The 14,528-nt window shown below is 40.3% G+C and overlaps 1 protein-coding gene across 1 annotated transcript in view; it reads left to right on the top strand.

Annotated features, from left to right (window-relative positions):
* ULK2 (unc-51 like autophagy activating kinase 2) overlaps positions 1–10,751 on the top strand; it is a 37,644-nt gene extending 26,893 nt beyond the window's left edge. Inside the window, exons 18-27 of the mRNA XM_010285807.1 lie at positions 2,727–3,013; positions 3,137–3,330; positions 3,811–3,920; positions 4,742–4,894; positions 5,621–5,829; positions 7,119–7,297; positions 8,225–8,343; positions 8,773–8,930; positions 9,817–9,952; positions 10,059–10,751. Of these exons, the coding sequence (XP_010284109.1) occupies positions 2,727–3,013; positions 3,137–3,330; positions 3,811–3,920; positions 4,742–4,894; positions 5,621–5,829; positions 7,119–7,297; positions 8,225–8,343; positions 8,773–8,930; positions 9,817–9,952; positions 10,059–10,126 (1,613 nt within the window). The 3' untranslated portion in view covers positions 10,127–10,751. The remainder of the gene's footprint in view (positions 1–2,726; positions 3,014–3,136; positions 3,331–3,810; positions 3,921–4,741; positions 4,895–5,620; positions 5,830–7,118; positions 7,298–8,224; positions 8,344–8,772; positions 8,931–9,816; positions 9,953–10,058) is intronic.
* The last annotated feature ends 3,777 nt before the right edge of the window (positions 10,752–14,528 follow it).

Raw genomic sequence — 14,528 nt, 5'->3', positions numbered from 1 at the left:
GTTAATAGGAGACACTGAGTAAGTGGTGCACTGAGTTTCTGTAGAAACTTAGCCCAGTTGTGGTTGTATCAAGACACCTTTCCCCATAACTAATCCCCTATACAGTAAGAGTGTGACTGAAGTTTCTTTTTCTCATGATGAAAACGCACTCTGATAATGCCTGTCTTTAAACAGGAATGGAAGTGGATGGATTATAATGAATGGTAGTAACATGCTTCTCAGAATCTGGTTTTGATAGACCAGCTCTGTCATGCCAGTCCTCAGAAAAGGGAGGAAGAACTGCCAGTGTACAGTGTGCAGCACGTTCCCGTCATTCCCTTAGGAAATTGACTGGGATCTGATGTTAGTGTTGCTAAGCATCCAGTAAGCTTTACAAGTCATAAATTATTATGGCATGCGAGCAGGAAAAAAAAAAAAAGATTAGGGAGAAATGGAACTTGAAGGTGTTCTGAGTGTTAAAGATGGAATCACACTGTAATGCCAGAAGGATTTGGCATAAGAATATGCCATTCAGCAACATGTTCTTTTGCTCTATGTAAGTTTTGGGTGCAATTTCTTCTTTATCTAAAATTAGTTAGTTATATTCTTTATTTTGACTTTCTAAGAGGTGCTGTTGAAACTGCATTGTGGGTTTTTCTCCTATTTAAACACTTTCCAAAATAATGTGGAGATAATAGGGTCATCCTTTCTTGGAGTAGCCATATTTCAAATCTGGGAATGGTTTCATTCATATGAAATAAGTTCTATGACATGTCTCAAAAATTTCCTTCATAATTGCTATGCCATTGGCAGTCTCAACGAAAGACAAGGCATGAGTGCATCCTCAGATTCGAAATAGTCTCTTCTCTTAAAAAAAAAAAAAGTGTGTGTGAAGAGAATACAAAGCAGCGTGTATACTTTACTTGTTGCTTCTTTATTTGGATAGAATTTTGTAGGGCTGTTGGTGCAGTGTCTCTTTTGCCAGTGTCAAACTGACTTGTACTATACCACAGTACTGTTTTTATGGCTGTAAGATTTTTTAATGTTTCATTTCTTCATCTGTTTCCTGCATTCTTTTCCTGCTTGACTTTATTTCTTAATTTCAAACAAATGCAGTGGTATTTCCATTTGTAAAATACCACAAATTGCAGCAAGTCTGTTTCTCAGCATTTAAATGGGTATGGGAAGCTGTCTTTTGCTTCTGGGTGAAGTGAGGTCATCTGTACTGAGATTTTCTAAGGACTTGAAAATGTCTGTCGTAATGTAGCTTCTGAACTAATTGAGCTGCTCTTGCTGCCAGTGGCAGCAGAGGACAAACTTCTAATTTGGAAGCCTTCCCTGTGGTGGCAGTGACACTAGAACAGTAACCAGTGAGATTTAACACTGGTTTCTGAAATGACAGGTGAGGACTTTCAATGCAATGAGACTAGCAGAGGGATTTCAAACAAGCAAATTCTTGGCTGGGACGTTAATGAGAAATAGACTTGATTCCCTCAGCTGGAGCTGCAGGCAGAAAGGCTGTTCTAAAACATACTGTTTAATGGAGTGGAATGAAATCAAGATGAAGTAGCTCATATCCAAAATCTAACTAGCAAAAGCATAAGCTTAAGAAGGTTGAAAGATGTGTCTTAACAGCTGGGCACTTTACTGAGCAAACTGTAGGAAGTTTGTGCCTTTTTTTGAGCATACCTTTATGAAGCGGAGCCTATCTCAGAAGATTGTCTTGGCCAGCTCTTAAAAATCTTACCTAGTTAGTTCATTTCCAGTTTTGCCTTTTTTTTTTTTTATGTGATTGAAATTGTCACTTCAGTATCAGTTCTTTGAGGTTACAAAGACAGACATTTTATCTGGGAAGCTGTGGCCATAAAGCTGAAGTCTTAAGTACTGTTTGTAACTTTGCACAGTTCCTCATCATAAAACATAAAAACGTCACAAGGAAGATGCCATTTCATCAAATTTCAGGTTCCTTATTTTGAAAGAGGAAAGGGCACCTTTGAGTAGGTGAGATGTTCATGAGAGATATTTCCCCAATGCTGTTTAAATGACATTCCCCTGTTTAAATGACTGCTTATAGCTCAATATGCTTCAGGAGAAACTTTCCATCTATACTTAAGTGTGGACTTCCTTTGTACATAGTAAGCTTTTGAAAAAGATTTAGTCTGACAGACTAAAAAGTAAATCATTGCCCAAAGTAATAATCCCAAACTGCTTCATCTGAATAATTTGATTCTTTGTAGTACCTAGTTTTCTTGAAGGAACCATGAGATTAGTTGCCTTTTGTGTCAGCAAATGAAGTCATTACGTACAAAACAAGTCATTAATATGTGATGTTTCATTCACACGCTTGTTTGCAAGAATATAATTTCAGTACTTGAACGTCAATTCAGCCTAGAGCCTTGGCAGCTGGACTTGAAATTTCAGTATTGTCCTGCTGAATCCAACCACTTTATTTGTCGTGATGCAGGTTGTCAGAGGTACTACAGCTGCCAGTACAGCTGTCACCCTGAAATCTTGCCTATTTGGCAGCTTGAACGTCTCATCAGTGTAATGTACCCTTAGCCCAAATAGCCAACAGGCTAAATCCATTCTTCTTGACATGTAGTGAGTTGGTGATCTAACATACCTCACGATATTTGCAGTTCCATCTCCTTTCAGTTTAATGTTGATCTCTGGCATTTTGGGCTGCTTTGATAGATTTTCCAAGCACTGCAAGTAGAATTTTACTTCACTGTGTTTCATACCCACAGGTTCTCCAATACCGCCGTCTCAGTCTCCACAGTCACTTTTGATGGGAGCGAGGTTGCAGAGTGCTCCTACTCTCACAGATATTTACCAAAACAAGCAGAAGCTCAGAAAGCAGCATTCAGACCCAGTATGCCCATCTTATGCTGGGTATGGATATAGTCATTCTCCACAACCAAGTAGGCCAGGTAGCCTGGGAACATCACCCACCAAACATATGGGATCATCTCCAAGGAGTTCAGACTGGCTGTTCAAAACTCCGTTACCAACAATCATTGGCTCTCCTACTAAGGTTTGTTAAGTTTACCGCTGTCAGTAAAATGTGAAGTGGTAAAACACTGCCTGAAACAATTCCCAAGAATATTTCAGCGTTCTAACCTTGTTTCTTGTATGTTCTTGGTCTTGATTCTTAAAGGCAACAGCTCCTTTCAAAATACCTAAAACTCAAGCATCCTCAAACTTGCTGGCCCTGGCTAATCGCCAGGGCTCGGTAGATACCCCGTTGCAACCTAAAGACATCACTGACCCACGGGATTTCACGCACTTCCACTCCACCCAAGGAGGTGAAAAGCAGGCAGGAGAACAGCACAGTAAAACTACATTCGGCAGGTAGGCATTGTAGTATTTGTAACCTGTGAAGTTGAGTAGGTAACTTGGCAGAAGAATGTGGAAAGAGCATCCAAAAAGTGAGCTGTGAGGAGATGCTGAGGTTTGGTGTATACAACAGAAACATTTTGTACTGTGTATAAATATAGCATGGACTTCCTGGAGCACTTTGTGTTACTGTCTAGTTCCCTTTTGTTTTGGAATTTCATTGCCTCTGTGAAGCCTGTTTAGTTTTTGCTTGAAAATCTATATGACAAAATTCACAATATACGTTTTTAAGAGAAAAAGGTCTCTTATTTTTATGGCTAGCTCTATTTCAGTAGGTCCATGATGAACAGCAAGATTTCAAGATTTTCTGTATTTTTTTGTTGAAGAATTGTCTAGAATAAATACCAAGAATCTGAGTGTCGGCCTTAGTTGCAAGTTAGATAAGAAAATCTTAGTGGAGAACTTTGTTGTGAATTCATACAATTTTCTGTCTAGGTCTGTTAGTACTGGGAAGCTATCGGATCAACAGGTAAAGACTGCCCTTGGTGGCCAGTTGTATCAAGGCAGTACAGACAGCCTCAATACAGAGCGACCAATGGATACAGGTAAGGAACAGATTCGTACATCTAAGCTGTCTTTATGTGCTAGGGTTTTTTATGGAGTGCCAACTAGATACAGTTCTGCTTCCAACTTCAGTAATTGGTTCTGACAATTTTTAGCCTCAGTACAGAAAGCTTTTTTTTAACCTTTAAGGGGATATGTACCATTTCTTTAGCATAGCTTTAAAAATAACTGAGACAGGAAAATATCTGTTTCTGTGCTAAACACAGAACTACTTTAACTGCCTATACTGGCTAGAGGGATTTTGGTTTTTTTGGTTTGGTTTTATTTTTAATACAACATTCATGGCTGTTTCATTTCCTAATTCCACCTTGTTTTCATATGAAAGCCAGTTTATGTAATTCTGGGTCATTTTTTTTCCTCGTCCCTTCCCCAGCTTGACCCTTGCCATGGTGGCCACCAGTTCTCACCTCATTTTTGAGCAGATAGGAGTTCTGCAGGCAGGGCTAGTCTTTAGCCTCCAGACCTGTCATGGTTTGCCTTTAGAATTTTTCTGTTGTATCTTTTGCTGCAGGACTGGTGTTGTACTCAGGCTCTTGGGGAGACCCTCTGTTGTTCTTTTCTAGGTGAGAGTAGAGTGGGGAGAGATTGAAAGTAAAAAGATACGTGTAGGCTGCATCTTCACTCTTCTTGTATTTCACCAAGGCTGCCCACTCAGCTTGTTTTATTTGGTGTCAGAGCTTCTAACTAGTCCAAGTCTTGGATCTGCATCAAAGCATGTTGTGTTGCAGTGCTCCAATTTGATGCGTATAATTACTTACTGCTATGCTTATAGGGACTAACTTGCTGAAATTTTCTCTTCCAGCTCCAGCAGGGGCCTATGGAATTGCAATGGCACCTCCTTCCATGGGAAGCGGGGCAAGTTCTCGGGCTGTCATGTTTACTGTTGGGTCCCCTCCAAGCAGTGCCACCCCTCCTACCTGCACCCATATGGTCCTTAGAACAAGAACCACCTCAGGTAAGACTTTCCTGACAACCATGGACTGTTTTCAAATGCAATATTCAAGCTTGCCCACTTCTTGGGACAGTAACCTGCTTACTGCCTTGCGCAGTAGGTCTTCTAGGCCATCAGTAAGAGAGCTCTGTGAAGTAGAGATTAATATTGGATGACTTCTGCCTTTTCCCTGCTAAAGAGAGGGCCAGAGGCATGGATTTATGGTACAGCGGTGTGTAACATCCTGTGTACACAGCTCTACTCCACCACAGAGAGTGTAATAGATCTCTATGACAAAGGTGGAGAGGAAAAGTTAGATTTCTGATTCTGCATTTTTTCCTGCTGCTGTGTATTGTACCAGAAACAACAGACAAGGGGTGTGAGCTGACTGCATTTCGGCATGCATCAGCTATGTTGCCAAATAACAAAGATGTGAAGGTAAAGGCCTTCATCTGCTCAGGATGAGCAGGAGTCTGCAGCAGTGTGCTTTTGTCCTTTGGTCTGTACTGTTGGACTGTCTGCCTTGGAATCCTTGTCAACCATTTCCCAGAATCTTTGTTATTAAAAATCACCGTTCATTAAGGTGTAGCCTTTGCAATCTCTACAGAGTGATGCAAGGAACAATAAGGAGAGCCTCCCAAGAGTGAATCTGTGATGACTACTGATTTGTCATTTGCTGTCATCCGCAGCCCCAGCACTGCAAGATGGAACAACCTATTAGACTGAATGTGTGTGTTATTTTTCTTGTAGTTGGATCAAACAGTTCTGGAGGGTCTCTCTGCTCCACTAGTGGCCGTGTATATATGGGCTCTCCTCCTGGTATTTATATGGGTTCTTCTCCTCCGGGAGCCGAGGCAGCTCCAAGTCTGAAGTACATGCCTTATGGTACTTCGCCTCCCAGCTTAGAGGGCTTTATCACTTTTGAAGCTCCTGAATTGCCTGAGGAAACTTTAATGGAGGTATAGAAAAAATAATTTAATGTTTTATAATGTATAATGCTGCTAAAACAGGAACATGGTAAAAACGGGACTGCTCAGTGCACTTCGTAGTTTCCTCTTCACTCTCTCACATATTCCTTTTTAAGATCTTGAAAATATTCCTGTATTGGTTGTGGCCAGTTTCTCTTTGGTAGTTATTCCTGGCATTTCAGGTATTTGAATAGGTAACCAAAGGAACATGACTGCTTTTGTTCACCAGAGCCTTCCAAAGAGGCCTCTGTTTTAATGCCAAGTCTCTGGATGTGGGTGCTGACAGTAGCAATATCCCCCTGGGCATTGTTTTTAACTGCTTCTTCACAGTCAGTGGATGACGTTAAATCCTACTTGTGGGAAGAGTGTTCTATATTTTTTAAAATGTGTGGAGGAGTGACACTTTAAAAACACAAATTGGGGTGGTCTTTCACCAGAATGCTATTCTTGGACTGTAAATTTCTCAAGACAGATTGCTGTTCTGTTTTGTCATTCACATTTTGCTGGAAGGTGTTTGGATCCTTATTGAATCTATATGTTATAACATGAATGTCTGACAGTACACTGTATTCTTCCCACAGATAGAGTTTAAAATGTATTTAGAGCTGCAATCCTAATGAAAAGATTACAAATATTGCTAAAATATGTTTGATTAGTTTTGAAGACTAACTTTTTTTTTGAACAGGGGCTATTCACGTAGTATCTGTTTTAGTCACCAAGAAGCAGTGAGTTGTTAGCTCCAATTGCAGTTTAGTTTAAATTGTAAACTTTGGCAACAGCCACCATTTAACACAATATAGTTCTAGATCTCAGTGTAAGTTAGAGTGAAGCAGATAAGTATGAAGCTTCTCTTGTAGGTATCAAGTCTGTTATATAATAAGCCAAATGTTCCTCCTGGCTTCTGGTACAAGTGCCGAGCATACTTTTGGGTTGCTGATAGTATAATAACAAGTAGTATGTCCCACTTGTGATTCCTTGAGTTGCTCAGGTTTCAACAAACATAGAACTCCATGTCCCAATTCCTTTGGCTTTGTTGAAAGACTTTTAAGTGTAAGCTACAGTATCTTGAAATCATTAATGAAGAGAGAACAAGTTAATATTTGTTGATCTGTTTGGACCCATTTGGTTCTGTAGTCCCTAGTGCTGGCTCTACTACAATGTGATTTCTGCATAGAATTGACATACCAAGAAATCCTCAAATGATTAGCATGAGTTTTAAGTGTACTTATTTGCCCTATGGCTTATAATGGTTAAATTGTTGTCATCTTTCCCTCTGACAGAGAGAACATACAGATACACTGCGTCATCTAAACATGATGCTGACATTTACAGAATGTGTTCTGGATCTGACAGCAGTACGAGGAGGAAACCCAGACCTGTGTACTTCTGCAGTATCGCTGTACCAAATCCAAGAGAGCGTAGTTGTTGATCAGATCAGCCAGCTAAGCAAAGAATGGGGGTAAGTATGCAGTCAAATAGTATCAAGAGAATTAGTGAATATTGAATACATAAAACTGTATCCAAACTATGCCCTTTTTGTTGGGAGTGATTGTTTTACTGTATAGAATCTTTCATAGGAATGAGTTTTTCACAACTGAAGACAGATCAGAAAGAGCAAAGGATAGAGAGGCATTTGCTAGCAGGCAACTGAAAGGACAGTGTTTTCTGGCCTGCCACAAAAGTTCAGGAAAGTGGTGAGGAGTTCAGGGTTGAGGGTGCAGCAGTGCATTTCCGAGCTTGGAAGTTTGTGTACCAGCTTCTGTCAGATCTGAACCCTCATCTGTTCCTGTTGAGCGTACTGAAGCAGTAACGCTGAGGTGGAGGTTGGGAAGAGGGGAAGGAGTGTCCAAATTTGTCCTTTTTTCAGTGGAACCAGTCAGCCTTAATACAAAATCAAAAGCAAGGAGAAATACGAGAAATTTGGAGTGGTGGGAAAGGGCAGTTCCACTTCCTGCCTTGTTCCTGAAAAAAAACCCCAAAACCAACCAAACAAAAGGCAACAACAACAACAAAAAAAAACCCTGCAAAGTGTTTGCTTTTAACAACTGAGAATTCCAGGGGCATAGAAGTACACCCAGTTGCTTGTGGTAAGACAGACCTTGGGCAGTTAGTCCCCACAAATAAGTGTTCCTTTTTCAAATGTCTTTATTAAAGCAGTTTGTATTTGCTGCTGCAGCTACTAGATGAGCAGATGTACTCAACCCGTGACAGTGTTTGTGAAGGGAAGGGAGGGGTGGAGTTGCATTTTAAACATCTGTCTTCCTTTGCTGCTGCTGCTGGGCCTTATGTAGGGTTGTGATTAAAAAGTGGTGTCTGCCCATGGCTTGAATGTGTTGAAGAAAGGTGTTTTGATACATAATGATTTTATTTTCCTCCCCCTTCCCAGACAAGTAGAGCAGCTGGTGTTGTATATGAAAGCCGCCCAGTTACTAGCATCTTCTCTGCATCTTGCCAAAGCACAGGTCAAATCGGGGAAATTGAACCCATCCACTGCTGTTAAGCAAGGTAGATGCAACATAATCTAATTTGCTTTGCTTGTGAGTTTTCTTTGCTGATACATCACTCAAAAAGCTTAACATTTTTGCAGTTGCAACATTTGTTTGTTTTCTTCTGTACAAGAGAATTGTAGAAATGTACAATTGCACAATTCTGATAGTAAACAAAGATACAGCTAGAAACTGTTAAGAAATGGGCAGTTATTAACTTGAAATGGAAATTATTTGATATATACTTAATTCATAGAAGAGGCAGAGTAAATAAACATTAAAAGCACAAGTTTAAACAGATTTGCTTTGCTAGTGCTGGGAAAAGCTGAACTTGGGCTATGTTGTTATTTAGTTGTGTGGCTTTTTTGGTGTTTTTTTATTTGTGTGTTTTGGTTTGGGGTTTTTTTGTTTGGTTGACTTTTTTAATTTTTTCTTACCTTTCTTCCAGTTGTGAAAAGCCTCAATGAGAGATACAAATTCTGTATCGGCATGTGCAAGAAATTGACAGAAAAGTTGAATCGTTTCTTTTCAGACAAGCAAAGGTTCATTGATGAAATCAACAGTGTAACCGCAGAGAAACTCATCTACAGTTGTGCTGTAGAAATGGCAAGTCACTCCTTTTACCTAAATGATAGGACACAGAGATGAATTGCTTCCTTCTCTCCTATATCTCTCTTCTACATAACCAGAAAATAGAATGTATGTTTCCAAAATTCTGTTCATGGTAATTTTTGTTAGCCTTTCAGTATCTTTCCTGCCCTGCCTTAACTGTGGCTAAAGTTCCTGGCAGATACTGTTCCTCAGGGACATTTCCCCTACATCAGCACATTTGGTACATAAACACTAGGAAATGAACTCCTAAGCCACACAACCCTGTGTGCTGAAGTCTCATCCGGTAAGGCTTACTAAAGCATAGAAGCAACAGAAGTAGTTTCATCAATCTACCAGCTCGATTTGAAGAACATCAGCCTGTCCATACAAAGCAAAAATAGTAGCAAACATGTGGAAGGTTTTTCACGTAATTGATAAGCTTTCTATCTGCCATGGAGCAGATGCAGTAACCACAGAGGAAGCTTAACTGCTGCTTTGATGAGAGGGAAGTCTTCTTAACATAGGTGTCACACAACAGATACTGGCAAATATTGTGTTCAACCCTGATAATGGTGTAGTCATGCACAATTAATTGTCTTCTTTACAAGAGAATGTAGGTATAAGAACAAGCATATTTATTTGTATATTGTTGTAACACATGTAAACAGAAAAGATCAAAAAGTGCTTTTATAGCTTTATATGTGCAGAATATCCTTAATTAATACAGCACAGGCACTATATTCTCTCAGACCTTGGTTTTTTGTCTTACAAAAACAGATCAGCTAAACTTAAGGCTCAAAAAGAGTTTCTTAATGACACTTTTATATCCTTCACTTTGGATTTTTCATTTAATTACTTGCCTAATGCAGTTTATGTAACTGAATCTCCTGAATGATTCCAGGTTCAGTCAGCAGCTCTGGATGAGATGTTCCAGCAAACTGAAGATATTACATATCGATACCACAAAGCAGCCTTGCTGCTGGAAGGACTGACTAAAATACTGCAAGACCCTGCAGATATAGAAAATGTACACAAGTGTAAGTTTCTGTTGAATAATGAAAATATTGAAAATTACATGGAATTAATGCATTGTAAAATAACACTGAAGTCGTCACCTATTTTTTTACCTGTCTCCGTTTACAGATAAATCTAGCATTGAGCGAAGGCTTTCCGCACTTTGCTATAGCACAGTGGCTGTATATGAGCAGTAGGAATATCCCGAGGACCAGATGGTGTGAACATAAGGGACCACATCAGTGATACTGCACTTTTTTCACTACAGCTTGTTGTCCTTGTTCTGCCCCACATGGAAGACGATTCTTACATTTCTGTGGTGACTACCAAAGAAACAGCAGCATATTCAAAGAGGAGAAATTCCAAAAGTACACTTGCCTTACTGATCCAGCAGCTCCTTTTTCTTCCTAGCAACAGAATTTAAAAGAATCTCTCTTCACATTTCAAACTGATCCTTGTTGTGTGCTTTGAACTTGAATGATCAGGGTTAGGGTTTTTTTTTTCCTCATGAGGTTTATGGAGAGTGGATCCTTCTGCATCAGGTACAAAAAGACATTTCCCTCAGAAGACTCCCTCAAAAGTTTGTGAAAAATATTTTTAAGTTGTCAGTAAAATGTGGTGGAGTGAATTTGGGAAGCCCTAACCATGTGCAAGTGCTGTTCAAAGCTTTCGGGGCAAAGCTGGCTTGTATCGGAGCTCACGTGTTGTAAACGTGGCTCAGCTTGTCACACGAAGGGATGGTGAGCACGCGCTCTTTGACACGGGGGAAAGGATGGTAATGGAAGACATTGCGCTCCATCTGTGCAAATTCCCCAGTAGGTTTTCAGCTGATGTGGATACAATTTGATGATCTTCTTCCAAAATACTTTTTTTTGCACTAATTTACTAAAGCAACTGTATATTCATTTTTGAAGAACTATATAAAAAAAATATTAGAGAAAGAAGGCACAATGGACTTGGCTGAATTTCATTTCAGTGTACATAAAATTCTTCACAGAATTTCAAATGTAGCTTCTAGAAGACTTTCAAACAAACTGTAAAAACTTGTATTCATGTGAACCTTTCCATTTTATACCTATTTGTCTAATACTTGAGTAACTACTGCTCTGGACTTTCTCAGTAATAGCAATGTTGAGTTGCTGGTTGATTGCTTTTTATATAGATTTGGTTGCATCTCTTGTTGTGCATGTGATATGTGCATTAATGCCTGCAGTCTCTAGGGGTGTAATGACAGTTCTCTGTAGTTTGTTTCTTGGGCAGTATTACAATAAATACTGTAAACTGAAAGGTTCTGCAAGGAACCATGCAAAACCAGAAAATAATGTTGGGATTTGAGATGCTGATAAATTGATGTAGAATATCTACATACAGCGTGTGAAAAATCAGGATTATTTTGTGTGCATTTTGGGGGAGAGGTGGGAAGCTTCATTTAGCCTTATAGGCATTATCATTTCAAGCATCCCATGAGATCATCAGGATAGCGATTTGCAAAGAATTTAGGCAGATCAGCTTCTCTGGAAATGGTTCCTGTACTTTATTTTTGGGACTTTTTGTTACTCAACTGTTGAATACTTGAATAAACCATTCTCCAGGACAAAATCATTTTAATCCTCTTAAACACAGTGGTCTGAACTATTTGACAAAGTTGTACAGGGCTTACACATCAAAATACTGTTTCAGTGTTCGGATAACCATGTGTTTCCTTTACTTTGACAGAGTAATGTACTTTTTACCTTATTTATCTGTATGAAATTCCAACAGTTAATTTGAAAGTGTTTGTTTATATAATGTTTGTATTTTTAGGTCTTTAATACGGTGTTTCTACCTCTCCTTTGTAATTGCATGCATTATTCTTGAAACTAGGTAATAACTCACTGAACTGTTGCGTAATAGCCTTTTTATTATGGCCTGTATAAATGTATATTAAGGTAAAATAAATACTGACACTAGAAGTGTTTCTATGGTAAAACCGAGTTTCACTATCTCTGTAACCAAAGGCCAGTGGTGTTAACTTCAACGAAAGGGTCTGTACTTGGCTGGTTAAACCAGCTGCTGAATGATCCCTGCTTGGGTCAAGAGATGCTCACCTCAGCAGCTGGACATGCCACCAGGGCAGGATGGGGCAACTTGCTTAAGTTGGTTATCTCTGGATAGCTCTGGCACAAAGTGACCATGAGATTTGTTTTCACTTGCTTTAGGAAAACAATTTACCCTGCTTTTTTTTTTTTTAAACTTAGATTTGAAAACAAATATGGTAAGTAGGTTCCTGGGTAACAGCTGTACGTTCTTTCAACAAGGTGCTTATTTGTTGCCTCTAGCAAAGAACTGTCTGAGCTGCCAGAACAGCCTATACGGAGCTAATTGACAAAAACTGGCAGTAAGTTACAATTGCTATCCAAACTTTACAAAAAACAGGCTTTGTCCGCCTCATAGCTAATACCATCTCGCCAGCAGAGGTGTGCTGTGATAGCTGGTATGTGGCTGTTGTATTTCTTAGTTGTACTATCAACTTTTTCCTAATTTATCATTTAAAAAACCACTATGCTTAGTACATAAAGAGGATGAGGAAGGAGTGAGCAGGGAATGCTAATGGTATGTCTGAACACACATCTAGGAACAAAGCAAAAGCCTTAATGCACAAGTCTAGGAGATAGGCTGCTTTTCCCAGGAACTCACTGTTTTTTGTTGTTTTGTTTTGGTGTCGTGTCCCCGTCCCCCCCCCGGATTTAAGCTCATTCCCCTTCCACTCTTGCCAGCAAGACTACAGCTGCACAAACAGGAGGAGAAGAAAAGGGCTATTCTTGTTTGCTGTTTTCAGGAGGAGGAGACCAATGTTCATGGCCTGTCTTTCTGCATAAACTCATTCCACAAAGATCCTGAAGCTGTCCTCTGTCTTCAGCTCTCTGCACTGAACAGCAGGTGCTTGTTTCTACCAAATATTTTTTTTCCAGCCTTTTGAAAGATAGAACTTGAAAAGAGATATTTGATGTGCTGCTTTTCTACTTCAGCTCTCTAGCATCTACTCAAGAGCACCATGTTCTGTACTTGTTCCACTCTCTCCATAGTGTATAATGTCAGCTGAGGAATCTAAACCACATTTTGATTCTGTCACTTGCTGCTTTCTATAAGCAAGAAGTGGAACTCTCAGCCCTTCCGCTGATACAGAGAATGAAATCTAGTAAATTTAACTGGCAACTAAGATACTGCGAATTATTCTGAGAGGCATTTTTGAGTCGGGAGGTGCAGGTTGTTCCTGGGACTCACTAGGCTCTGCGTAGTTCTTGCTGCTTTCTTGTATAGCAGTGTCAGAGTATTCCCATTGTCACCTGTGGGTTCAGAGGCAGTAAGTGGTGGTGTGATCTACTGGTGTCACAACACGGTGCAGCGCGCAGCCCAGCTGCACCGAAAAGGGAAGCTCGCTCTTTTGTCTAAAGCAAGTAAAGCTGGATACTGCTGCTTTCAAAGCTTGTTGAAGCTTTGAAATTCAGACAGGCTGGCTTGTCACCTGACTTGTGACCTGCCTCATTTTGACTCCTGCTTCCTCTCTTATTTTTTGTGTTTGTTTTTTTTTTTTTAATTTTGATCGTTTAACTTTTTTGTCTGCTCAGATGTCTGCTTGCCACTATTTTTTGACTCTCCAGGATGCCTTTTAAGTCTTAAAGCAAACCTCTTATCCCGCACTTCCCTGTCCGATCTGAGCCCCGGCTCTGGCTTTTTAATAGGTGCCCACATAGGTCCTCCTTTCTGTAGACCGGTGCAGTATAGCTTGGTGACCCCTCTCCTGAGGTCTTTAAGTCAGCTGGAGCCCAGTCTAACTAAGTCTTGGCACTGCTGCTTTGGACAAACACCTTTTCAATAGGCTTTTGTATGTGGCAGGCTCCCCCCTCCTCTTGGGCTGAAAGCAAACTAAATGCCAGTGGTGCTGTCGAGTCTCGTTGCAGCCTTTGTGCCAATCACTTTCATTGTTTCTTTGTGGCGCATTCACATTTTCCATGGCCCCAGCTATGTCTACAATGCAGCCCACAGACCATGGCTCTGTACTACACAGTATCTTGTTCTTGCAAATGTGAGATCAGCCACAGCTTTCAAAACAAGTGATGCCATAAATGAACTGAGCTGCATTTATTCGTGTAGGTTCCTTAAAACCTCGCCCTGTTGTTAATTGTCTGTACCCGCTTTTACGATTGAGTGCTGTTTGGGCTTCTCTATCTGCCCATCTTCTTGTGCCACTGGCTGGATTGTGTGACTTTTAGAAAATACTTGGAGCTCTAGACTAGGTAGATATTTAAGCAGAAATTGAGCATCGTCAGCCTAGCTAAAAACTTGAAGCTCTGTTGACTGTGGTGTGTGAGCGAAAAAACAGTTTATTGATTAACTGTGTTATTTAGTGGACTCTTGAAACCAAATACTGCACAGCTTATCTTCTAAGCTAAAGTTCTCCTTCCCCAGGCTCTGCTGGATGCAGAGGAGGAGTTGAGCCGGGCAAGGAACAGCACAAAGGTATGCTCCCCAGGCCTGGTGCAGGGCAGGAGCCTGTCTCACCACGCTGCCTTGCTATAATTGACTCCAAGAAGGGAGCGAGAGCAAGGGGCTGCGAGG

Source organism: Phaethon lepturus, unplaced genomic scaffold (assembly GCF_000687285.1).
Source record: "Phaethon lepturus isolate BGI_N335 unplaced genomic scaffold, ASM68728v1 scaffold9664, whole genome shotgun sequence".
Classification (NCBI taxonomy): Eukaryota; Metazoa; Chordata; class Aves; order Phaethontiformes; family Phaethontidae; genus Phaethon; species Phaethon lepturus.
Note: the sequence above shows the minus strand (reverse complement) of the source record. Positions and strands in the feature narration are given on the sequence as shown.